Here is a 27,734-nt window from a genome sequence, read left to right as displayed (position 1 = left end):
GAAGGACACATGTTTTGTGGTTTCTTGCTCCATGTCGCGCATGCGCGCGCAGCTCGGCTCCCAGCTGATACCTGGCGTAAAGAGGGTGATTGAATGCGCTCCGGCAGCAATCGCTGCTCGTGCTCTTCCCGGCCGTTTCTTCGGAGCTGTCCGCAGTTTGCATCCCGTCTGTCGGTCATCAGCCGTGATTCCTGGATGTTTTCTGTCTGGATTTAATATGACCGCCGCTCAGATGATCGCTGCCCTCTGCTGCGCCTCCGCGCTGCTGGCGCGCGCATTTGGAGCAGGTAAACTGCTCTAGTTTGGGCTTTCCAGTTAATCTCACCCTTTAACTAGCTGTCCACAGTCCTGCACCTAACAGTTTAATATAATGATCTAGTTTATTTATTTAAAACAAAGCGTTTTACCGTGAATGAATCTGAACTTTAAGCATATTAAAACCAGCATTCAGGCTGACTTTAGTCTAATTAAAGGTACACAAGGCTTTCTTTATAATGAAAATTTAAGATTTTACTCACGGGGGTGTTTTTTTTCCGCCGCCAAATGTTTAAAGTAATTAAACAGAAAATGAGTGAAAGGCTACTGTGTACAGTGGTAAAGTGAAAGCCAGACTCTGATTTGTCCTGAACATTTTAGACAAAAACACAAAACGAGCCTTTCTTTGGCTTAAAGCCTTTTTTTTTTTTTTACAAAACAGCGCTGTCAAGATGCCGCATAGCCGTGCGGCATCAGGGAGGTCGTTTAGCAGGGGCGGATTTAGCAATTTGGGGGCCCAAGGCGAACACAGACATGGGGCCCCTTACACTAAATTTTCGACAATCTTACCTTTAACTGGATTTACGAAACTCTCTCCTCTTATTTTCCCTTTTTATTAGTCCTCCTCTTTTTTCCTGTTTTTCCCTCCCTTTGAGCGCTTTCTATATTTGCCCTGCTTTCTTTTTCCTGTCAGCGCTCCTGTGCTTTAGCCTTAGTTTTTTTTTCTTCCTATTTTCCATTTTGGTCTATGTTTTCCTCCCTTGAAACATTTTCCATTGTCTTTCCTTTCTGCTTCCTTTTGATGTTTACATAGAGAAACGATGTCACTTTCAGAAGTGAAGATAAAAGCTTTTATGAAGCAAGCTGCTTCTTTCTCTTATTGGAGCCACTAGGATAACTCCATTTCATGCTTCATGTTTTGACTATTGCTTTGAGTTTGTTACGAACGCTGCCGCCTCTCTCCTCCTTCTTATTTGTGGTGTTATGGCACCTGGCAAACAACAATTTGGTGCATTACTGCCACCAACTGGATTGGAGTGGAACGACTACCAATCACTTACTGTTTGTGCATCGCCGTCTTAATAATCCTCTTATGACCATAATTATAACAGGGCCGCCTGGTATTTTTTTAATCTTATGGCTGTAAAATTGTAATAAAAAGCACAAAGTGTGTGTAACTCTTCTCCTTTCTCAGAACATTGTTCAGTGTATTTAGAATTTATTTCTATTCAAGCCTTTAAAAAATCAGCTTAAAAGTGAAAAAAGCAAATAACAGATTAGAATTTTTTACATTTATTACTGAACAGGAACTTCAAAATTGCTGGGCAACTTTGAACTGTAATGCATCTATTCTTAAAAAAGTTTGAACCTTGGTATCTTTTTTAGCAGTTTTTAGGGCCATTTATTTTTGTAAACTTTCTGACATTTTTATTTGATGTGGTAGACCTTGAAGCAGTTTCTCTCCAGCTGCAGGCAGAGTCCTGCACACCTCACACTGCCATGGGGTGCTTCTCTGGCACACCGTGCACTGCTATGCCAAAAACTTTTGTTTTAGCAAATATAATTATTTACTGTAAAAAGATAAATAATGCTGGAATGAAGCTGAATCTTATAATTAGCAAATAGTTGAGGGTTGTTCAAATAAAAAAAATTAAAAAAAAGACTGAACAAACGTTCATATCCTGGTTCACCGGAGATCTGTCCTTCTTCGTGGGCACTGTCTTCAGATATAAGCCTTCTGGGACACCAAATAGATCGTGTTGGTTTTCTTTGAGGCATTTTATGCTAATTAGCTTCCCCGTTCCATTATCCGCTTTCACCGCGGCGCTGCGCTCCGTTTCAATCAGGCTGTACAGCAGGATTTCCCCTTGTAGCGATATTTTCCATAACTCTGATTGCTTCATGCTATAGATCGTTGGAAAGCTGCTTTTATGTACTTTTAGGAACCGTTGGAATTTTTTTAATCTGATCAGCCATTCAAAAGTTATAAAACGGAGCATTTTGGATGACAAACTCAGCACGTCTCTGAATCTGTGTTGTGATTCATTGCGCTCAAGACAGGGAATCCCGGTGGCTACCGTAATGCATTGTATATGCACGAAAAGCCCCATTTTTAATCTTTTCAGCACTTTTGGAATTTTAATGATATCTTGAACGGTTCAGGAATTATGGTAATGAGATGTGCGCATGTCCAATCCCGTCTGCGGCCACAGGTTGGTAATAAGAATATTGTGGCATTAACAGAGGGTGCTGGTGGTCAGGGCTAGGGGACCCCCCAACACAAGGGGGGCCCAGGCGGCCGCCTACCTATGCCTAATGGTAAAACCGCCTCTGCGTTTATGAGCGGTCTGACCGGCGGTAATGTGGAGCAATCATGTCCATTTTATTAAAGATTGCGGCGTATGGGGGCAGGCTTCTGTTTATTATGGACATAACTTGTTTTTATTGCAATTAAAGCCGCGATCTTTAAGTTTTTGGGATGAAATGAAATTAAAATTTAAATCTAAATAGCCTACTAAAGGATGGATGGATGGACAGAGCTTTATTTTAAACACGTGCAAGAATATCAACAATAAGCCAGGTATAACCGGCTATAGCAGAGAAGGAAAAAAACATAAAAATCAGGGGTGGACATTAACTTCAAAACCAACCGGCCAGCCGGGCCGGTAACTCTGAATATTTACCGGCCCCGCCAAGAATCTACCGGCCCCGCTGGTCAGCTGCCAAAATGAGTCAAAATAACAACTGAACCGTTTTAAATGTAATAAACCTTTATTTTGTACACATTCACAAACATAATAACGTATTCAAGCTTGAATTTGTTTGTTCCCTCAACAGAACACCATTTTGTCCTCGCATACTTCCGGCATACAACGCAGTACATCACCAACTCCGCTTTGCTGTATTCGAGCCATTAACTGTGTTCGAGATGAGCCAGTTCTGTGCAGACTAGACCAGCAGTGATCGGCGAGCAGTGCATGCCGGTTAGATTTGTGTCTGAATTGACGTCGACTTGCTCTGACGTCATGCATACGTAGGCAACGATAACCTCATGAGATCAAGGCGGCCGCAGATTTTGGAGCAAGGCACTGCAGTTGCTCTCCCTTGGCTGCAAAACCTAGGGGATGACGGGAAACACCTGGCTCTCACCTGATCTAAGATCTGATTGGTTCATATTTTGATCCAAACATCCGGTGGTAGAACATGAAATGTTAGTTGGTCACATGTATTCTGTAAATCATGTTACGTTGATGATGACAACTATATAGGCCACAATGAGAAATGTGTTTTGTTTTCTTTTGTCACGTTTCCTATGAGCACACTGAAGCTACAGCTGATAACCTTTACTTATTATTACAGTCATGTCTTCATATACAATATATGATATCCACAAGCACGTGAGGATGTGTTTCAGCTGCTAACAGGCACCAGAATTAAAATTGAAAATTGAACAAGTGTGAATGCTAACGCGATATCTTCAGCCATCGTCACCCCCGAGCTACACATGCAGGAAAATCCAAGAGATTCAACTGGCAGAAACAACTGGTTCACACCATAGTCTCTGACTCACTCACTCACTCACTCACTCACTCACTCACTCACTCACTCACTCACTCACTCACTCACTCACACACACACACACACACACACACACACACACACACACACACACACACACACGTAGAGGAAAAGAGCTGAGGAAATTGAGGACACCAGGTAGTTAAAAAAAAACCTCAGCGGAGCCGAGGCGCGCCTCGAATGGGGCGCGTCTGATCTGAACTGGGGAGCGGTGAGCAGTGGCCGGACTTCATGAGCGATTCGCTTCGGGCGCTTCTGCGGCCGGTGTGTCCCCGGTGAAACGCCGGCTTTCAGCCACTCCCCCTGCTGCTTCCGTCTGCTCTAGTCAGTTTTCCAGGCGAGGCTCGGCTCAACTCGAACACGGCCATTCTCTGCGCCTCCCGTCTTCTTTAAACCGCCAAGAATCATTCCACCTACGCACAGGCTTCTCTGCTTCATACCGTTTCGAACTGTCTCGCTTCTCCTCACCAGTTTTAAAGCGTTTTGCCGGAGATTTCATCAAGAAATCCCATCCCTGTGGTGGCGCGATCTTCCTGCGTGCTTGTGTGTTTCTAGCGTGGTTCCACTTCGTCTTTAATAGTGAACTTATAGTTCACGTGACTATAACTAATCGTGCAGTACGTGCACGAATCGTACAAGTGCAGTAGGTGGCTAGAGGCGCGCAGGTTCACGCGCGCGAAACGAAAACGGCAGCTTCCTACTGGGCGGGGCCATGATGTAGGCGAAAGCCGGTGTGTAAATGACAAATAAAGCTTGGGCGCCACCCGGGCGGTAAGTCGTGAAGTATTTACCGCCCAACGAGAAAATTTAGCGCCATTGGCGCTCGGGCGCTTTAACGGTCCACCCCTGAAAATGGAACGAAAAGTTCTGCAAATAGCCTAAAAACACTCATTACCATAAAATGTTTTTATACATGTTTGAAAGGAGTGCAGAAGCCAGAGTTTATTTTATCCCATTTCTTTTCTATATTTATTACCAGTAATTATTTCTTTTAATCCATTTTTATTTTAACCTACAAAAAGACACTGTCATATACCAGTAGGCTGTAAATGCTTATTTACAATTTGCCACACATTTATAAATATATATCAGCACAAGTCTCTTCCTCCCCGTTCCCAGGAAAAAGCTGTTGTTTGTGCTTGTAAACCAAACTAAGTTTGTTCAAAGTTTCACTTCATGCACAGATGAGGTACATACAGGTACATACATACAAACCACTTGTAAAAAAAAATACAAACCACTTGTTCAGAGGCAACCTGTGACAAGAACAACTGTGAGAAAATTGTCACAGGACACTGAAGAAGCCCTGCAGAGTTGTTTTGAGACCACAGATTGGATGACTCTCTGCCAAGGAAATTAGGAGAACATCAATGCCATGACTGGATGTGTCACTGACTATATAAACTTCTGTGTGGACAATAGCATACCCACCAGAACAGTGAGATGCTTCGCTAATAACAAACCCTGGATCACCAGTGAACTGAAGAATCTGCTAAATGAGAAAAAAGAGCCTTCAAGGAGGTAGACAGGGAATTATTGAGGAGTATACAGAAGCAACTGAAGATCAAGATCAGAGACAGCAAGGAGGCATACAGGACGAAGCTGGAGAACAAACTACAGAGGAATAATATCAGAGATGTCTGGTCAGGGATGAAGAAGATCACAGGGTTCAAGCAGATGAAGGATTGCACAGATGGCAGCCTGGACACAGCCAATGAACTGAACAAGTTCTTCAATAGGTTCAGTTCAGGAGCAAACCCAGCATCCTCCTCGCCTGTCCCCAGTCAATCAGACATCCCATCCTCCTCTGATCCAACATTTTCCTGTCACACGCCAGCTCTTTTGTCCTCTAACGCAGTCATGGACTCTTCTGGTTCTATAAATCTGTCTTCAACCAAGTCAGGAGATGCTGCTGCCCCATTTACCTCCCCCTCCCACCTATCTGTCTCTAGAAGTCAGGTGAAGAGGCAGCTGGAGAGACTGAACAGGAACAAGGCTGCAGGTCCAGATGGTGTCAGCCCCAGAGTACTGAAGGCCTGTGCAGAGCAGCTCTGTGGGATTCTGCAGCACCTCTTCAACCTCAGCCTGGCCCAGAAGAAGGTTCCAGTCCTAGAATCCTGATACAGTGATCCCTCGCTACTTCGCGGTTCATTTATCGCGGATTCACGACTTCGCGGATTTTTTCTTTGGAGCCTTATTCAAGGGAAATTCCCCGATTCGCGGTATTTTTCACCGATTCGCGGTATTTTTCTATGCGAAATATCAAGAAATTCCTGTTTTTTTTTTCATCAGTTTCATCATAAAATGCACTTTTTGTAATAAAACTATAAAAAAACCTAGTACAAATTTTTTTCTTGAGTTTTACCCACAAAGAGAATGTGATCATACGATAATTCAATATAGTACTGTACTGTAAATATGGTGTCCCTACTTCGCGGATTTTCACCTATCGCGGCCAGGTCTGGAACGCATCTACCGCGATAAACGAGGGATCACTGTATTTACAATAAAGATCAAGCAATGAAATATTTTATATTTATATAGAAGATCTCATCTTCCTGGTCATAAGTACAAATAAATAATCCATTTTTCACCGCTACAAATGTAATTTAAGTTTCATTTATTACTCAAACATTCACGTTTTGTTTTTTATTTTCTAGTTTGTGTCCTTGGGCAAGACACTTAACCCACCTTGCCTGCTGGTGGTGGTCGGAGGGACCGGTGGCACCAGTGCTACACAGCCTCGCCTCTGTCAGTGCGCCCCAGGGCAGCTGTGGCTACATCGTAGCTCATCACCACCAGTGTGTGAATGTATGTGTGAATGGGTGAATGACTGATTGTGTTGTAAAGCACCTTGGGGGGTTCCAGGACTCTAGAAGGTGCTATATCAAATACAGGCCATTCACCATTTATTCACCGTGTTAAATTAAATGAAATGATTGTGAATCCAGGTGAGCTAAAACATGGGTTCTGATGTCTTATCACCAGGGCTTGATTTGAGCCGGATCTTGCCAAAACAAGATCCGGGAACTGTCTTATTTTGAAAGGACCGTTCCGGCAACTGTCTGCTAGGTTCCGTCAACCTAGCAGACAGTTCGCGAACAACTTGTGCGATACGCAGAGTTCGAATTACGGGTGAGCTAAAGGGAGCCCGGCTCACCTGAAAGGGTGACAGGCTCCACTGGAAGCCCTCAGCTTACACACCCAGGGGGAGCCCGAAAACTATCCTGGTTCTACTGATATTACATTATCCATGTGGACTCTCTGGGGATTATTTTGACCTGAGAGGCGCAGAGCTCTGATCGTTGATGCACTCCAGACAGATGCGTCCTGAGGCCACAGTAACATTATCAAAGTGTGGGCGCAATTTTTAATTGTCAAAAACTCCAGTGAACCTACCCGACCCCCCCCCCCCCCCCCCCCCCCCCCCCAACATAATTATTAAAACGAAAATGACTGCAGCAGAAAACTTCCTGGAGTCTCTTCATACCTTTTATGTATGACCCAGTGAAATGGGAGCGGCCACTTTTACTGGAGATGCTGTTAAATATCAGCTGCGATCTGAATCCGCAGCAGCACTGAGCTGCATCATCATCATTGCAGCGCTGCAATAAAAATAAATGTGACTTTGTTTCTGGTCCACGAGCCCACCATGGCTGATTAACTGTAATAGATCTCCCATTTGGACGGTTTAGCTTCCAGAATCACATTTTAGGTCAATCAGATGAAATATAATCCAGTTTTACTCAGGGCCGGTTCTACAAAGGCATATTTAAGGGGGCAGACAGATGTGTGAAGGGGGCACAATGTAGTGATGCCGGAAGAGGAAAAGTTGTGTGTTGGTGGTGGTGCTCTGGATATTTTAGTCATGTGACAGGATTGCATTTTGTTTGACGTTGACTTTCCCTTTCCTTCTTTGTCCTGAAACTCTTTTACAGTGGGGCAAAAAAGTCTTTAGTCAGCCACCGATTGTGCAAGTTCTCCCACTTAAAATGATGACAGAGGTCAGTAATTTTCATCATAGGTACACTTCAACTGTGAGAGACAGAATGTGAAAAAAAATCCATGAATTCACATGGCAGGATTTTTAAAGAATTTATTTGTAAATCAGGGTGGAAAATAAGTATTTGGTCACTTCAAACAAGGAAAATCTCTGGCTCTCACAGACCTGTAACGTCTTCTTTAAGAAGCTTTTCTGTCCTCCACTTGTTACCTGTATTAATGGCACCTGTGTGAACTCATTATCTGTATAAAAGACACCTGTCCACAGCCTCAAACAGTCAGACTCCAAACTCCACTATGGCCAAGACCAGAGAGCTTTCGAAGGACACCAGGAAAAGAATTGTAGACCTGCACCAGACTGGGAAGAGTGAATCTACAATAGGCAAGCAGCTTGGTGTGAAAAAATCAACTGTGGGAGCAATGATCAGAAAATGGAAGACATACAAGACCACTGATAATCTCCCTCGATCTGGGGCTCCACGCAAGATCCTCCTGTGGGGTCAAAATGATCATGAGAACGGTGAGCAAGAATCCCAGAACCACACGGGAGGACCTGGTGAATGACCTGCAGAGAGCTGGGACCACAGTAACAAAGGTCACCATCAGTAACACACTACAACGGCAGGGAATCAAATCCTGCAGTGCCAGACGTGTTCCGCTGCTGAAGCCAGTGCATGTCCAGGCCCGTCTGAAGTTTGCCAGAGAGCACATGGATGATACAGCAGAGGATTGGGAGAATGTCATGTGGTCAGATGAAACCAAAGTAGAACTTTTTGAACTCGTAGTAGTTCAAATCAGACAAAGTAGAACTTTTTGGTATAAACTCAACTCGTCGTGTTTGGAGGAAGAAGAATACTGAGCTGCATCCCAAGAACACCATACCTACTGTGAAGCAAGGGGGTGGGAACATCATGCTTTGGGGCTGTTTTTCTGCTAAGGGGACAGGACGACTGATCCGTGTTAAGGACAGAATGAATGGGGCCATGTATTGTGAGATTCTGAGCCAAAACCTCCTTCCATCAGTGAGAGCTTTGAAGATGAAACGTGGCTGGGTCTTCCAACACGACAATGATCCCAAACACACCGCCCGGGCAACAAAGGAGTGGCTCCGTAAGAAGCATTTGAAAGTCCTGGAGTGGCCTAGCCAGTCTCCAGACCTCAACCCCATAGAAAATCTGTGGAGGGAGTTGAAAGTCCGTGTTGCTCGGCGACAGCCCCAAAACATCACTGCTCTCGAGAAGATCTGCATGGAGGAATGGGTCAAAATACCAGCTACTGTGTGTGCTGGGACGTAATTTTGGGGGGGGACGGGTGGGACATGTCCCCCCCACTTTTTCAAAAGGCAGTTTTGGTCCCCTGCAATTTTTTCCATCCAAAAACAATGTTACGCTCCATTAAATGGATTTGGTTGAGCACTAGGACCGAAACGGAAACCGCTTTACTATTAGACCCGCCCAAAAGCTAATCTATTGGCTCTGCTGATACTTGCTAACGTATTATTGGCTGTTGCTGCTGTCACTCAAGTTGTAAACAGTCAGAACGTGCTCACGTTGTTTTGCTAGTTTGGAGCCGCTAGGGAACACCGGTACTGAGTCACATCGTCAACTAGACGCTGTGTAATATCAGAGCTCAGCTCAGCTTCCACTACATAACATTTGAATAAGTGTTCATTTGTGAGTCTTTGGTAGTTAGGCACAGCCAGGAGGCAGCATGTCAAGAAAACGAAAAGTGGATATAAGAGACTTCTTTCAAAGTCTAAACGTAAGTTGGAACATGTGACAGACCTGCATTAAGCTCAGACTCACCTCCTCCTTCACAAACATACTCAAAACTAACTTTTACAAACTCATCTCCTCCACATAACTGACTCCTCAGACACAATTTATTCATATTATTATAATTATTATTTTTTTATTATTACTATTATCATCATAATTATTATTACTAGTAGTAGTAGTAGTAGAAGTGTAACTTCAAACTTTTATCATTTAACTTTATTGTAAACTTATCTATTGCAATGTATATGTTCACATTAAAAAGCTCCGAAAAATGAACAGTATCATCATCGTCAACAGATTTTTTTAAGCTTAATGTCAAAGATGTACACTTTTCATTAGATTTATCTTACTTTTTCCATTTTTTTTTGTGTGTTGAAATGCAACAACTGTTTAAACACTTTTAAGGGAAAAAAACATATTTAATATGTTTTTATACACTCAAATGTTAGGGTGATGATCATGTGTAAAACATTAGTTCAGCATGTCCTCTAACACAGCAAATGAACAAACGGCCAGATCTCAGGAGGGACCGTTTATGTATAAATAATTTTTATACTTTTGACTAGGCCTGGGAAAGTAACACATTTTGCTGGACGATATTTTGTCCAACAAATTGTTGATGATAAACGATATTGTCAACATTATCTAGACCAAAATAACCACTAATATAATGTTAATATATCATAATAATGCAAGTACACCCTTTAAAATGCAACAAAGAAACCTTCATTTAACATTGAAATGTCCAGAACCAGAACTTCTAAATGAATTCAAAATAACAAACAAAAATTAAATAAAAAAGGAATCTCACTCCCTGTTAGAAAATGTTGCACCAAAAACAATAAAAAAATACCCAAAACAATAAATACAATGGCCTATCCATTGTCAACAGCCAAAACTGCACTTCAATAATGATAATAAATAAAAATAATAATAGAGCTGTAAATTTTTTAACTTTGATATATATATATATATATATATATATATATATATATATATATATATATATATATATTGAGGATGGAAAAATTATTGAGATGGGCACATGACGTGTCAAGGGGTCTTTACATAACACCCCCCACCCCAAATCCGCACAAGCCTGCTGTGTCCCCCCCACTTCTGAAATCAAAATTTCGTCCCTGTGTGTGTAAACCTGGTAAAGACCAATAGTAATCGTTTGACCTCTGTTATTGCTAACAAAGGTTATGTTACAAAGTATTGAGTTGAATTGCTCCACCACCGTGCCCCGTCCCACTCCATCTTTACCCTAAATCAGCCTTTTGGACGATCTCCTAAAATCACATCTGTCACATTCCTATTTTCACACATTCCCTAGTAAACAAACTAAGCAAATGCCCTAAAAACAACAGTTGTATAATATTTTTATCTAAAACCTGAATGTGGGACTGTCTGCCCTTTTGAATGTGTTCACCTGTGAAAGTTCACTCAATAAAATCATATAGGAGAAATGATGTCAGTTTGTTCATTCAAATTTGTTCTTTAATAAACACTAATAAGCTCAAACTGTTAAAAAAGCTACAAGTAAAGCCGAGTAGCATGTATTGTTGTTTTCAGTTGCATTTATCCCTCTGATCAGCTCTGTTGCTGCATCGCTTGTCTTAGTGTTCCAAATCCTGCAAATGTTTTCAGATTGTTTCTATATAAATACTGAAATTATGGGAGGAAATAAACAGATCAATACAGTTCATGGGTGTGTGTGGGTTAGTCATGGGTCATAACACCAGAGATTCAGTTGGATGTGCATCAATTGCTGTTTTTGCTTTTGCAGATCATGTCCTTCCTGCACCAACATCCTTGGATTACAAATGGATCAGTTTGTTCACTCTGAATCTGACCTGGTCCTGGAACAGGCCGGAGAACCTGCCGCCCAGCTGTGTGGTCGAATATTTCATCCACCATGTAGATCACAAGAAATCAGTAAGGAAGAAAATAGGTGATGATGTTTGTGTTGATGAAGAAAAGACAAACAACACATCGGTTTGAGGTGTTCTGATGCCTCCAGCAGACGCATTTCTCCAGACGCCTTCATGTCTCACACTGTGACACACTCGTCTCGTGGTCGGGTGTTTACCTGATTTAAAATTAGCTGGAAATTCTCTCCATGCCCTCCTAGGGATAGGTACCTTTGATATTTGAATCGATTCGGTACTAATTCCCGGTACCTAGGAATCGATACCGGTACTTAACGGTACCAATTTTAGATACTTTTGAGTGTTTAATATTTTAATTCTCTTTTATAATTTACTATATATTTTTCTCAATTTATGACCATCTTTGATAAATATCATGATAAATAACATACAACTGTTTGTATTTTAACATCGTCCTTGTAGTTTTATAAGCTGATAATTAAACTGAAGCAAACATCTTTACTGTGAACTAAATTTACTGTGTATCATCTTTACTGTGTATCCTTTTTACTTTGATTTTTCCTACTGGGAAGTTAGAATTTCCAAGGAGAAAGCGAACGCACCATTAGCTGATAACAATGGTGGCAATGGAAGCTAACATATCAAGCTAATGTTATCTTAAACAGTTTATTTAGCTGCTGGAGCAGATTAAAACGATGATGCCTCACACTTAGATCGTTGTCGCTGGTTTCATCTTCACCCAATCACCCGTCGCATTTAGTAAAGTGAAGCCAAACTTTAGAGCGCGTTCACGTTCTGCTAGTCGGAAATTCGGAGTTCCGAGGAGAAAGTGAACGCACCATTAGCGGAACGGAAGCTAACAAATCAAGCTAACGTTATCTTAAACATTTTATCTACCTACCGGAGCAGATTAAGATGAGGATGTCTCACTTAGATCGTTGTCGCTGGTTTCATCATCACCCAGTTACCCATCACATTTAGTGAACTGGACCCAAGCGTTAGCGTGCGTTCTTTCTACCATGCTGCTGTTTACAACTGGCTCGTAGCGACCGACGACTTAACGCTCTTGCGCATGCGCAGCTGTTATGAAGGCCGGGTACCGAAACGAGGCACCATTTCAAATGATGTGAATCGGTGCTCAGTCGGTAATATGGAAAAAAAAAAGTACCGAATTCGGTACCCATCGCTAACCCTCTCAGTCTGCTGTGGTGCATCACTCAGGAGACAGTTCGGCTGAAACGTTAATCCGACCTGCTTCACTGTGCTCCCGTGGGACGCCTACCACGTGTGGCTTATAGAGGAATCTGAACACACACAGTTTAAATAAATATTTAAATTCAAAGCTGAATCCAGAGTTAGCGTTTCAACTGAAGATCTAGTTAATGTATTATTTCATACTGTGTTAAATCAGAAGCTTCTTAAAATCAAAGTGGGGTGAAGAGGTCCATTTACTATAGGTAGAACCCAGACAGGAACAAAAGTTTGGGCAGCCTTGTTAATCTTCATGGTTTTCCTACATAAATTGTTGGTCGTTATGATAAGTTTCCATTTATATATATAAGATAGGAGACACACAGTGATGTTTGAGAAGTGAAACTAGGATTTACAGAAAATGTGCAATCATTTTTTTATACAAAATTAGGCAGGTGCATAAATTAGGTTTCTGTTGTCATTTTATTTATTCTAAAACCTTCAGAACTAAATTGGTTTGGTAAGATCAGTGACCCTTGACCTCTGTACACAGGTGAGTGTTGTTATGAGAAAGTATTTAGAGAGGGGGCAGATGTAAGTTTCCCTCCTCCTTGAATATTCTCTGAAGAGCAGCAACACAGGGGTGTCAGAACAACTCTCACATGAGCTGAACACAAAGACTGTTCACCATCATGGTTCAGGGGAAGGACACAGAAAGCTGTCTCAGAGATTTCAGCTATCAGTTTCCACAGTTGGGAGCTCTATTGAGGAAATGGAAGACCAGTTCAAGTTAAGGCTCCAAGTGGCAGACCAAGAAACATCTGAGATGAACAGAAGTGAAGAAAGGTGAGAACCATCAGTCGACCCACAGACATCACCAAAGACCTACAACATCATCTTGCTGCCGATGGAGTCACTGTGCATCGTTCAACTATTCGGTGCACTTTACACAAGGAGATGCTGTATGTGAGGGTGATGCGTAGGAAGCCTTTTCTCCGCCAACAGCACAAACAGAGCTGCTTGAGGAACGCCGAAGCACATCTGGACAAGCCAGCTTCATTTTGGAACAAGGTGTTGTGGACCGATGAAACTAAAATAGAGTTCTTTGGGCATAACACGCATGGAGGAAAAAGAACACAGCATTCCAAGAGAAACACCTGCTACCTACAGTAAAACGTGGTGGTGGTTCCATCATGTTGTGGGGCTGTGTGGCAGTGCAGGGACTGGGATCTTGTTAAAGTTGAGCGACGCGTAGCTTCTGAGACCAATGTCAAGGGATCAGTGACAAAGCTGAAGCTGCACCGGGGCTGGATCTTATAACAACATACACAGAGGCACCCATGCAGAGGAACAAGTAGAACGTTCTGGAATGGCCATCTCAGTCCTGATCTGTAGTGTGAGTTAAAGAGAGCTGTCCATGCTCGGAAGCATCTAACCTGAATGAACTAGAAACGTTTTGGGAAGAAGAATGTTCCAGAATACCTTCAACCAGAAACAGACTCTTATTTTGGAAGCTATGGGAAGTGTTTAGAGGTTGTTATTTCTGCAAAAGGAAGATCTACTGAATATTGAGACCGTTTATTTTTTGTGGTGCCCAAATTAGTGCACCTGTTTAATTTTGTTCAAACGTTTATTGCACATTTTCTGTAGATCCTGTAAACTTTGTTTAACTTCTCAAATATCACTGTGTGTGTCTCCTACATGATATGTTTAAATGAAAAATTTGATCGAAGTAATCAACAGTTTATAGAAGAAAATCATGAAGATTAGCAAGGTTGCCCAAACTTTTACTATCTATCTATCTATCTATCTATCTATCTATCTATCTATCTATCTATCTATCTATCTATCTATCTATCTATCTATCTATCTATCTATGTCTGTCTGTCTGTCTGTCTGTCTGTCTGTCTGTCTGTCTGTCTGTCTGTCTGTCTCTTTAGTTTTCACATCATTACATTTATTTAATTAAAATTTTCAAACTAAAATAAAACAAAAATAAGTTTCTACATTTAAATGTAGAAACACCAAGTAGGCGTGCGTTTCTTGACCAGAGCAACTAAGTTGGGACCCATCTGAGTGTGAAAGCTGAACACGAAGCTCTTTCCTGACTTACAGCTTGTAACTACACCACGACACGGGGAAATCTTCGTGTTTCTTGTTGGTTTTCTGCACTTTAGAGCTCTTAAATCAGACTTTGTGTGTCTTTATCTTCCAGAATGCTAAAACAACTCAAACATACTACAGTGATGATTATCTAACTGAGGAGGTGCCGTCGGACTGGTGGGAGCTCTCGGTCCAGACTACCACTAGTTGCAGTGGTTGGAACAGAAGTCAACCAGTGATTAAAACCATTACAAGACCAAAGAAACGTGGTAAGAGCCAGGACATAGACCACTCTTTGTCTCCATCTGGTTTTGAGGGGGAGGGGCTGTTTTTTGACATGTTGTTGTTTTTGTTCCAGTGGAGCTGGTGAAGGACTTCAAATGTTATATTGACAGTAAAAGTCCCAACTGTTCCTGGATCCCAGTCAACCCATCAACAAAAGTGGACGTCTCTTATCGGTGAGGAACCCAGTTCTGCTGGTTTGTAGACTCCTGATTACTCTGTTCCTCAGCTGGTTGGATCTCAGGGGAAACCACGTCCACAAGCGACTAAATAAGTTGGATTGAAATAAATAAAAATAGTGTGGCAACAAACAATTTACAGCTTTACCTCAGCATAAAGCGTATGACATAAGAGCCTGATTGTTCCTCAGTAGTGGTGGCCGCTCAAATCAGCTCCTTGTCAGCACACAAGTATCTTCTTGTTCTGGTTTCATTTCAAGATCCTGGTTCTGGTCTATAGGGCCTTACATGGACAAGCACCATCTTACATTGGTGATCTTCTTAGTCCCTACACCTCCAGCAGGTCCCTGAGGTCCAGTGATCTAAGCCTACTGGTTGTGCAGCACCAGGCTAAAGGTCAAAGGTGACAGATCATTTGCTGCTGTGGCCCCCAGACTCTGGACCTCTCTCCCCCCTGAGCCTGAGATCAGTGGACTCAGTGGTCTCCTTTAAAAAGCAGCTGAAGACTCACTTGTTCAAGCTGGCTTTTGTATGACCTTCTTCACCTCTCTCTCTTTATTCTGCTCTCCCCACCTATTCCACCTTCCTCAGGATCCACTGATTTCCCTCTTTCCTGTTCCCTCTCTCTCTCTTTCTAAACATTTATTTTAATAACAATTGTCTATTTTTGCTCATTTTAAACATATTTTTTAACATTTTCTAAATGCTTTTTAATATTTTTACATTTTCTGTTTTTGTGAAGCGCCTCGTGATTTTTATCTTGAGAGGCGCTATAGAAATGATATTTTCTTCTTCTTCTTCTTCTTCTTCTTCTTCTTCTTCCCTCAGCAGTTAAAGAGCAAGTCACCCCTTACCAGAGTCGTACTCCACTCCCACTTCATGTTTCAAAAATGCAACAAATGCTGTTGCTTGGCAGACTGAGAGGAGGGAGCTGCTCACACACACACACACACACACACACACACACACCTGACGATGGCGCAACACTGACAGTTTTAGACAGAATATTTAAGTTCTAACCAAGAAGCACCAAAGTGCCAAATTATTGACTTCACGTGTCGACAGCACGATTAGACACTTATTTATATCGTTTATCAGCAAAAACCAAAAGTTTATTTGGTCGTGACTTGCTCTTCAAGAAAAGCAATAAGTTCGATTTATATAAGGGCTAATAATTATTTCCTGTAAATTATATTAAATTGTAATTATAAAATACCAATTAAACTATTTGTTCCTAAATAAAGGAGCTTCACTATATTGTAATCATCCATTCTGAGCAGAGAATGAATGGGAACAGTCGAAAAGAGCTAGGAGAAACCTCCAGAATTACCAGAACCAGAACCAGGATGGACCAACTGGGTCTGAAAGAACAGAACCGAGACAACCCAAAAGAAAGGGATCCATCATCGTTACTCTGTAAAAGAGAGAACAACGTAAACGACAACAACATTGGAAACAAACAGGCTTGAGCCTATTACAGCATAAAAGGGATGAGCCAAGATAATCCAACCTAACCTAAACTAGAAGATTCATCACAAAGGAAAGTCTGAAGCTGAGTGTTAAAAGCTGGCAGGTGTCTGCCTCAGAAGCTGGAAACAGACTAAAGCTTGGTTTATGCTTGACACGTCCGCGAAGTTCGCACGGCTCCGCGCAGCAAAATTGCGTCATTTTAACAACCACGCCCCTCCACCGCGCCTCTGCACGGCCCAAACTTTCCGCACCACGCACCTAGGAAATTTTCTAACCACGTGGACGGTCGGACGCGGAAAAACATGGCGGACCGGCAAGAACTAGTATGGCAGAGGTTCGTAAATACAGACATTTGTATGATTCAGCTCTCAGAGATCACCGTGATCAACATGTTGTAAATAATTCTTGGAGAGAAATAGCTCGCACTGTCGGAAAAGACGAGGACGCTGTTTAAAATGCTGGAATGCCATGTTGTAAACAGTAATTTCTACTTCTACTATGGTGTAGTGTTGGATGCATGCCGTAGAGCTCCATGCTGCCCCCTACAGTTTGGGAGAATATTGGCTCACCGCAGAGACGAGCCGCACGAACCATAAACGCTGCGAGTTGTGAAGCGCGTTCCATCCGCGAGCCGCATCACCAAGCGGAAAGTAAATGCGTCAAGCATAAATCAAGCCTAAACGCTCTGTCACATGTTCTCTAGGAACCCAACCTGCTGTCTCAGAGCCAGGTGTTCTGTTAGGAACATCTGGAACAACATTATGTCCAATGAAGTGATGCAAAAACTGGATAACTCAGATCTCTTCTGTTAACTCTCATCACTGTGGCAGCAGGACTCTGGATCAGTTGGAAGCGCCTGACAGAATCATCGTTTTATTGTTTTTTCAGGTACCACGGGGAAAAGGAAGAAGGTTTTAAAGGTGTGCAGAAGTGCGCTGATGCCTACTGGAGTCATGGGAGGGGTGGGTGTTTCCTGAAGGCCAACAGTTTTCTACCTGTCCTTGTTGTGGCTGAGTCTCCAACTGGAATCGCCTCCTTTGAGGCAAAGTTAGGTGGGTGTGAGGTTCTGGAGGTGTTACAGATATCATTTGGTGCTGAGTAAAATCTAGAAGTTAGCAGTTTTTTAAATGAGCTTTCTGTTCTTTTCAGTCATAGGTGTGACAGAGCTGAGCGTCAAGGAGGAGGAAGGTTACCTCTCACTGGCGTGGTCACTTCCTGCAGTGGGACAGATGTGTACGTGGACATATTGTCTGTGGTACAAGGAGTGCAACAAGGACATAGTGAGTGTTTATTTGGTGTGGCTGTGATGAGCTGACATGTGTTTTTATTAATCCTGCTGTTTCTGTGCCCTAGCCTCCGCAGTGCTACGACATCAAAGGAAACGACACAAAAACAATTCCCTATAAAAAATGCTGCGAGTACAAAATTCAGTACAACCTCACCACGACTGCACACTGCCCCAAAGTTACCAGCGACAACAGCAAAGTGACAAGTTACGGTAAATGCCCAGCGTTCCTTCGACTGTTAGTCTGTTTAACTTTGAATGTGCGTTTGAAATTTCTTTTATTACAAATTAAAGAAACAATTTTTTTATTTCTATTTAAAAATTGTGTATAATACTCTGTGAGTCCATTCTGTTAAAGAAAGAAAATCATGAATTTCTTTTGTGGAAATCTACAGAATAATGCACAGATCTGCATCAATAACTTACCGTAAATCCTCTAATACAGGCCCGGGCCTGTATTTTACTCAAGCTCATCGAGCTCCAGGCCTTTATTGGAAGGAGGGCCAGAATTAGAGGCAGGCCTCAATTTACAGATTTACGGTATTCACACCATAGTGATTATCAATAAAGTAGTGAACTCAGATACCAGTCTAGTGATTATTGTTTTACTGGGGCAGATTGTCCCATAGCCCTAAAATAAATGACGTTGGTATGAAACACTCCAGTAGCTCAGAGTGCACGTCTGAACTATACATTTATTTGTTAGAGACTAATACTCTGTAAAAAATTTTTGTTAAACAAATAACAAAAATCTTTGTCGATTAAAACCTTTTTGAATTTTAGTCAACTAAAACTGACTGAAATGCATTTTCGTCGTAAAGGCTAGGACTACGACTAAAACGAAGGTGCCCACCAAGAGCAACACTGGCTTTAGCATACTTTTTATGTTTAAATCCAGATTAGAACTTCAAGATGGAACAATATTTTATATATTGTTCGGTGTCGGGTGTTCGGTGTAGATTAGAAGCTTTGTATTCAGCGTGTGTGTTTTTCTCCCATATTAACATGACCTGACTTGCGTTATTCCTCTGTTGTTACTGCACACTTACTGGTATTTACAGTGACAAACAGCACTGTGTTACTTTGATCTGCCAAAGCTAGCAAATCCATCCATCTATCCATTATCATCCGCTTATCTGGAGTCGGGTCGCGGGGGCAGTAGCCTAAGGCGAGAGGCCCAGACATCCCTCTCCCCAGCCACTTGGGCCAGCTCCTCCAGGGGAATCCCAAGGCGTTCCCTGGCCAGGTGAGAGACATAGTCCCTCCAGCGTGTCCTGGGTCTTCCTTTAGGTCTCCTCTCAGTTGAACATGCCCGGAAAACCTCACCAGGGAGGCGTCCAGAAGGCATCCTGACCAAATGCCTGAGCCACCTCAACTGGCTCCTCTCAATGTGGAGGAGCAGCGAATCTACTCCAAGCCCCTCCTGGATGACCAAGCTGCACACCCTATCTCTAAGGGAGAGCCCAGCCTCCCTGCAGAGAAAACTCATTTCGGCCGCTTGTATCCGTGATGTCGTTCTTTCGGTTACTACCCAAACCTCATGACCATAGGTGAGGGTAGGAACGTAGATCGACCGGTAAACCGAGAGCTTCGCCTTCTGACTCAGCTCCCTCTTCACCACGACAGACCGGTACAACGCACGCATCACTGCAGATTCAGCACCAATCCACCTATCGATCTCACGCTCCAGTTTTCCCTCACTCGTGAACAAGACCCCGAGATACTTGAACTCCTCCACTTGGGGCAGGACCTCATCCCTGACCCGGAGAAGGCATTCTACCCTTTTCTGAATCAAGACCATGGTCTCAGATTTAGAGGAGCTGATTCTCATCCCAGCTGCTTCACACTCGGCTGCAAACCGCTCCAGCGAAAGCCGAAGATCACGTTCCGATGAAGCCAACAGGACCACATCATCTGCAAAAAGCAGAGACCTGGCTTTAGCATACAGCTGTCAGCAAATGTTCTGTGCAAATAGTTGGTTGACAAAGTTAAAATAACGGTGAATTTTTACTATAGTTAAAGTGAAAAGCTAAAACTCATTACCATAAATTGTTATGTAGCCTCCAGAAATGGTCAGTTTTCCACCTACAGTCTGACCTCTTCAGTATCTGGTCATATGGAGACATAAGTCTTAACTGGTGCCTTTAATCTGCAAGAAAGATACTGTTGCTTGACCAAGGTCTCTCTCCAGCTTCCTCTTATCTAAGACTGCTTTACTTCACAGAATAAGAAGGATGAACTTTCATAATTAGATCATGTGATGAAATGAACTTTTATAAGAATGAATTATAAATAATGAAGTGTTAAAATAATGATGAAATGGAATGAACAATATGGTTAAATGGAATGTTTTGATTAATCTGTGCTCAGATTAATAAGGATGAAATTAAATATATGACCCATATATTTAATCAGCATATGTGACTGGACAAGACACACTCACCATGATCTATGACGCAAGTTAAAGTTAACATCACTGCACATAGATATTTTCTTATCCACAAAATCAGCATCGTCGTATCTGAGGGAGGAGTGTTCTTAGGTTTGTTGGCAAAACCCCCTTTTCATGGCAAGTTCTGATTCGTCAGTAAACCAAAATATGGCCATTATTTAAACAGAATCACTTCCTGAGTGATGCAGTTGAGCCTAACTCTGACTGGCCAATGGAGGAAACCTCTGCTCCCGTCGCTTCTTTTGACAAGCTGTCAAAACCTGTTGCACGCTACAGCTGACCGCAAACGGTTCCTTCAGAACAAAGCTGAACCAGCTCCAACTCCTTAAGAGTCATCCATAGACGCAAATAACTACCTGTCATGACCTGGAGACATCTCGAGACCGGTCTAGTGGCACTGTGGTTTCTTCTACGGACTTCGGTACCTTTGGGGTCCACGGACTTCCACACATTCTGGATCTACCACGAGGGTCTTCAAGAGGGTACGTAGACTTGACAGATTGAGTCTGATGTGGTTTTATAAACCATCACTATAGTTTATAGCAGACCAAATTCACTCCCACTCAGAACTCAGTTTCTCCAGATACGAGGGTTCTGATAACATCACATTCACACATCATCACACCTCACCTTCCATCCACTCAGATTCATTCATCACATAAAGTGTTTCCTAGTTGTCATGTTTTAATTGTTTAGAAGACCAATCAGACTGGATTTCCATATTTGTATAGAAAATCACATCTTATTGGCCAAATGTAGTGTAGTATATTTAGATTAAAAAGCACCCAAATACATAGGTATGCTAACCCTACAGTTAGAAGCTGTATAATAAGACTCAAGGTGTTTGTGGTTTCATTGTTTATTTAGCTTTATGGCCATGGTTGTAAAGGTAATATTTGGGTTCACAAATGTTGTATTTTTGTGGATCAGTGTTGAAACGCTCAGGAAGCCCAGCTCTAGGATAGATAAGTTCACGGTGGACTCAAGCAGGCCAGCAAAATCTCACCAGGACGAGATATGAGTGACCTTGTTAAGATGTGACCAGTCATGAAGGTTTTCCTCTCTGTGGTAGGATGGACTCCACGTTGTTTGGAAAAGACTTTTGACTCTTCTCAGATTTTTGTTAACACACACCGGTATGCTCCGGAGCAAGAAAGTCCTGTTTGTCTAGAGAAGCCCAGACTGATGATCAGTTAGATACTCTGTACATCTGATCAGCAGATCCTTGTTCAACCAGACACTCAGGAACCTGCAGGGTGGACTTAGTTTTTAATCACACAGCATTAGCATTTTTTTTGCCATGGTACCATAATGTCTAGTTTTAACTTGTAACTTTTTGTCTGTGACCAATCCCAGCCAGATGAGCTTTTTAAAGTAATGCTTTCTGTTAAATCTGTATAATCTGTGTGTCATCTTCATCACAGGTAACACAATGCCTTGTATACAGACAAACATGGTGGCCATCGTCCTTCCCATCCTCTTCTGTTTCTGTGTCTTCCTGTCCATCTACTGCTTCAACAGGTAAGTGTTTATAAATCTGTTTTCATTACTGATACAGGTCAACACTGTGTGACATTCCTAAGGAACAGCGACATGTGTGACTAGAGCTCCTAGAACATAGAACATTGTTGTGAGCTTTGCTGTGACGAACGTATCATTCCATCAAAGGGAGTGGTACCCTTTAGGGAACCTGGGACACCTCGGTATGTTGGTTATTTGCTGTTCCTGATGTGTGTGGAGAGGTTAGATATTTGTTCATATTTGACAGAGGTATTATTTGTTATTGCTGGGTAGGTGAGGCTGGAAGCAGGTTTCCTGAAGGTTGAGTAAAAAGATAAAAGTGTTGGTCAAATGGCTCGGGAGACAACAAGAGAAAAAGGTTAATAGCTTGGGACGTGGCTAGATTCACCCAAGGCAGATAATACCAAGTTGAATAATCATCCAAAAATTTGTTTGTGTCTCACTCCTACAAAATATCCAAGATGGTGGATGAGATGATTCACCGCAGCTGTCTGCTCCTTGGCACTGCTCACCTCAGAGAATTTGGAGAGGCCACTCACCGCAGACCACAACAGATTGGTCAGATGGAATCATCATTCTAATAAAAAATATCACAGGATATATATATATCTGAGCAGGGGTGGGCAAGCTAGTTGCCCCTGCCACCTTGGTGCCTGTATGTTGGGGTTTACCCCGTTGAACGAGAGGGTAGCCTTCCTCCGCCTACATGCGGGGGGACAGATCCTGACAGTGGTCTGTGCTTATGTACCAAACTGCAGCTCAGACTACCCACCCTTTTTGGAGACCTTGGAGGAGGTGCTGGAGAACGCTCCTTCTGGTGACTCCCTCGTTCTGCTGGGGGACTTTAAACGTTCACAAGGGCAATGACGGTAAGACCTGGAGAGTTGTGTTTGGGAGGAACCCTGATCTGAATTAGAGCGGCGCTTTGTTATTGGACTTCTGTGCTCCTCATGGATTGTTCATAATGAACACCATGTTCAGACATAAAGGTGCTCTTGGCACCAGGATATCTTAGGTCACAGCACAATGATTGACTTTGTTGTCTCATCTGATCTGCGGCTGCATGTCTTGGACACTCAGTTGAAGAGAGGGGCAGAACTATCAACTGACCACTACCTAGTGGTGAGTTGGCTTCGATGGTGGGGGAAGAGGCCGGTCAGACCTGGCAGGCCCAAACGTATTGTGAGGGTCTGTTGGGAACGTCTGGTGGAGTCTCCTGTCAGAAGAAATTTCAATTCTCACCTTAGACAGAACTTCCAAAATGTTTCGGGGGAGGTGGGAGACATTGAGTCAGAGTGGGCCATCTTCAGTGCTTCCATTTTCGAGGCAGCCGACCGGAGCTGCGGCCACAGGGTTGTTGGTGCCTGTCATGGTGGCAATCCCTGTACCCGCTGGTGGACACCGACATTTAGGGATGCCGTCAAGCTGAAGAAAGAGTCCTATAGGGTCTTTTTGGCCTTTGGGACTCCAGAGGCAGCTGATGGGTACCGGCAGGCCAAGTAGAATGCGGCCCGAGTGGACACAAAGGCAATAACTCGGGTATGGGAGGGGTTCGATGAGACCATGGAACAGGACTTCCTTATGGCTTTGAGGAGATTCTGGTCTACCATCCGGCGCCTCGGAGGGGGAAAGCAATGCCCTACCAATGCTGTTTATAGTGGGGACGGTGTGCTGTTGACCTCGACTCGGGACATTGTGGATCAGTGGACAGATTACTTAGAAGACCTCCTCAATCTCACATCTTCCAGTGAGGAAGCAGAGTCCGGGGACATTGGGTTGGGCTCTCCAATCTCTGGTGCTGAGGTAAATGAGGTGGTCAAACAGCTCCTCAGTGGCAAGGCCTCCTTAAGGCTCTGGATGTTGTGGGGCTGTGTTGGCTGACGCGGCTCTGCAATATCGCGTAGACATTGAGGGCAGTTCCACTGGATTGGCAGACCGGGTGGTGGTCCCCCTATTTAAAAAGGGAGACCACAGAGTGTGTTCCAACTACAGGGGGATCACATTTCTGAGCCTCTTTGGTAAAGTCTATTCCAGGGTTCTGGAGAGGAGGGTCTGGCGGATTGTCAAACCTTGGATTCAGGAAGGCCAATGTGGTTTTTGTCCTGGCCATGGAACACTGGACCAGCTCTAAGCCCTTAGGAGGGTCCTGGAGGGTGTGTCGGAGTTTGCCCAACCAATCTACATGTGTTTTGTGGATTTGGAAAAGTCGTTTGACCACGTCCCTCGGGGGGCCCTCTGGGGTGTATTTCGACAGTATGGTGTACCAGGCTCTCTGATACGGGCTTTTAGGTTCCTGTATGACTGGTGTCAGAGCTTGGTCTGCATTGCCGGCAGTAAGCCGAGCTCATTTTCAGTGAGAGTTGGACTCCGCCAAGGCTACTCTTAGTCACCAATTCTGTTCATAACCTCTATGGAGAGGATTTCTAGGTGCAGCCAAGATGTTGAGAGGATCTATTTTGGTGGCCAACGAATTGAGTCTCGGATTTTTGCAGATGATGTGGTCTTGTTGGCTTCATCAGAACGTGATCTCCAGCTCTCGTTGGAGTGAGGTCGCCACCAAATGTGAAGCAGCTGGGATGAGAACCAGCTCCTCTTAATCTAAGACCATGATCTTGTGTTGTAAAAGGGTAGAATGCCTTCTCCAGGTCAGGGACAAGGTCCTGCCTCAAGTGGAGGAGTTTAAGTATCTTGAGGTCTTGTTCACGAGTGAGGGGAAGATGGAGCATGAGGTCGACGGGCGAATTGGTGCTGCGTCTGCAGTACAGCTTGCATTGCACCAATCGGTTGTGATGAAAAGAGAGCTGAGCCAGAAGGCAAAGCTCTCGATTTACCGGTCGATCTACAGTCCTACCCTCACGTATGGTCACGAGTTTTGGGTGGTGACAGAAAGAATGAGATTGCGGGTACTAGCCGCCAAAATGAGTTTTCTCTGCAGGGTGTCTGGGCTCTCCCTTAGAGATAGGGTGAGAAACTTGGTCATCTGGGAGGGGCTCGGAGTAGACCTGCTGCTTCTCCACACTGAGAGGAGCAAGTTGAGGTGGCTCAGACATCTAGTAAGGATGCCTCGTGGACGCCTCCCTGGTGAGATTTTCCGGGCATGTCAAACCGGAAGGAGGTCTAAAGGAAGACCCAGGACACGCTGGAGAGAATAAAGGTGTTTCTCAATGTCAAGGCGCATGGCCTTGCGAGGCGATGTCTTGCGAGGCAAGGCGCCTTGCTTACGAGGACACTGTCCTTCCTTGGTCAAAGAAAATGGTTAAATGGAACAGACTTGCATCACGTGACCGCAACTTCCACGGCGGTCATGTAACATCACGTGACACGGGAGATAACGTTATATTTTATACATATAAGTTGCAATATAAATACATAATGGGGCTTTTACTTTTTAAATAGCGTATATATTTGTTAAATTAAACATATAAGCGAGTTACTACCCGCTAGCCACCGAAGCTGCAACTACCAGGCAACTAACCAACCATAGATAGCTTCTTTTGTTCTAAAAAAACATTTAGTTGATTTACTTTTTAACTTGAAATTTACCCCCAAAGTAGCCGTCGGCTTCTGATCCGCCATACTTTTGAATATACTGCGGTGTATTCTGCTAGGCTACAAGACAGGTGTCTTGTAGCCTAGCAGACCCATGTGTCCTTGATCAGCTAGCTAAACGGCTAACAAATGGAGAACACACACCTCGGTAGAACATGAACATTGGAACACGTCTTGGCGGTTCCTGATGCCGTATCTCCTAGGCAACTGGGGCGGGGCCAAGACATCAACGCGAGGTTCCTTGGCATCGAGAAACACCCTATGTTTCACGGTTGGTCAGGGAACACCTTAGGATTCCCTCGGAGTAGCTGGTCCAAGTGGCTGGGGAGAGGGAAGTCTGGGGCTCCCTGCTTAGGCTACTGCCCCCAAGACCGACCCCGGATGAGTGGCCGAAAATGGATGGAGGATTGATGGATGCATGGACATTTGTCTGTCTTTTCCATCCAATCAGAACCATAAACTACAAGACACGAGTCAGAAAGGAAGTTTGATCAACTCCAGAAGATTTTTACAGTTGTTTTCTCACACAAAACAACTAAAGCTAAATAAAAAACCAGGGAGTGTTTGCTTCAATTTTTTATCTAAACTTGAAGCAAACTAAAACTAAATAAATTCTCCTGAAGTGAAAACATGTCGTCTAGATGAGTCCTTGGTACTTTTTAACATGCACCTTGAATGACAACACTGGCTCCTTGCTGCTGTTGCCAATCATCAGGAAACCTTTCTGCCTAGCTGATGTTTAATCCTCAGCATAACACTGAGAAGCAACCATTCATGATGCTGAATGCTTTCACTTCCTCTAATTCCGTCATGGTTGTTGCCAGTATCCAGCTAAGTAAAACAAGCCTACTTCTGTATGGGAGCAGTGATCGGCTGTGTTTTTGTTCCCGTTACACTTCTATCGGAGCTTTACACACTTGTCTGTCACTGACATATTTTTGGAATCACACATTGTTGGACTTGTGGATTTTCTGCATGAAGGACTTAGAATATTCCAGCCCTAACAGGGTTCCCAACGAGTAAAATATTCCATTGCTGCAGCTTTAACACTGTGGCTCTGTGCACTCACATCCTTTGTATCATTTTGTAGGAACAAAGATATTTTATGTCCAAAAATCCCAAACCACTTTGAAATCAAGAGCTTGATCAGAGACAAGAAGGTGGGTTTCAGTCGAACACAAGAACGTCATTGCTCTGTTCTGCCTCTCTGTCTCCACAAAAATCTTTTATTTGTAATTTTATTTTTCAGCCCCAGACTGGCATTGTGATGCCAGAACCCGTGGAGAACACGGAGTCTGTGATTGCGATCCCCAACAAATGTCTTTATGAAGCCTGAACCATCAGCATGGCAACTGGACAATGTCAGGCTGCAAAGCCTTGAACCTGCTGAACCTGTGTGAGCTACCTGAGCTGGACTGGACTTTCACGACTAAAGGAGGAAGAGTTCTTCTTGCACAGTGGAGTCTAATAGTCTCGTCACCCCTCTATTTTATACTAAGTGCAACGTGCTACTGAAACATGACAATATAAACAGAACTACATGACAAGGAGGCCAATGTTTGGTGTGACCACCTTCATCCATCTACATCCATGAGCCGGAGTTCATTTCTCCTCGGGGTTAACAGCATTCCCAGCTCCTCAAAGGACATTTCAAAGGTCTTCTTTGGATGTTTCTGTCCACCTTACTATTTTCCGTCTGAATGGACCAACACAGCTTCTGCTACAAGGGCTGTCCTGAGTGGTTTTCTGTTCAGGTATATTTCTATGGTGTCTTTGGAAACCTTGAAAAGGGTGGGGTGTTCCGTCCTGGTGTGGAGTGTCTAGGCATCCTGGTGTCCTATTCACCAAGGTGAGAGACAGATGGGTGTGTCATGGTTAAGCACCTGGAAGTTTTTATTTTTACAGTAAATAATTTGATAAAGTATGTTGCAACTTTCCTTCACTGCTCCTGATTTTCTGCCCAGTCCCTGTATGACGTGGCACACTTCATTGTTTTTGGTTTACTTTTCTTAAGAGAGCCAACCTTCTTCTCTAAGATAATTTGGACTAAAAACATGAAAGATAGAGAAGAACTTCTTGTTCTTTTGAAGACAAATGAAAGAAAGTAGAGTGGCTCAAGACCTCATGTCCCAGAGCACATGTCTGAAGAAGTGCCTCGTGACTGAACGAGGTACGGAAATGCAGTGAAGTGTCTAA

The 27,734-nt window shown here is 43.3% G+C and overlaps 1 protein-coding gene across 1 annotated transcript; it reads left to right on the top strand.

Annotated features, from left to right (window-relative positions):
• LOC107384779 (uncharacterized) lies at window positions 1–27,066 on the top strand. The gene is made up of 10 exons (XM_015958231.3): window positions 1–287; window positions 11,404–11,552; window positions 14,913–15,069; window positions 15,159–15,258; window positions 17,620–17,783; window positions 17,881–18,011; window positions 18,085–18,229; window positions 21,893–21,989; window positions 26,629–26,698; window positions 26,788–27,066. The coding sequence occupies exons 1-10, from the start codon at window positions 32–34 to the stop codon at window positions 26,872–26,874; spliced, it is 1,356 nt and encodes a 451-aa protein (XP_015813717.3). The 5' UTR covers window positions 1–31; the 3' UTR covers window positions 26,875–27,066.
• The last annotated feature ends 668 nt before the right edge of the window (window positions 27,067–27,734 follow it).

This window comes from Nothobranchius furzeri, chromosome 3, assembly GCF_043380555.1.
Source record: "Nothobranchius furzeri strain GRZ-AD chromosome 3, NfurGRZ-RIMD1, whole genome shotgun sequence".
NCBI classification, from domain to species: domain Eukaryota; kingdom Metazoa; phylum Chordata; class Actinopteri; order Cyprinodontiformes; family Nothobranchiidae; genus Nothobranchius; species Nothobranchius furzeri.
This window is presented reverse-complemented; position numbering and strand designations above follow the sequence as displayed.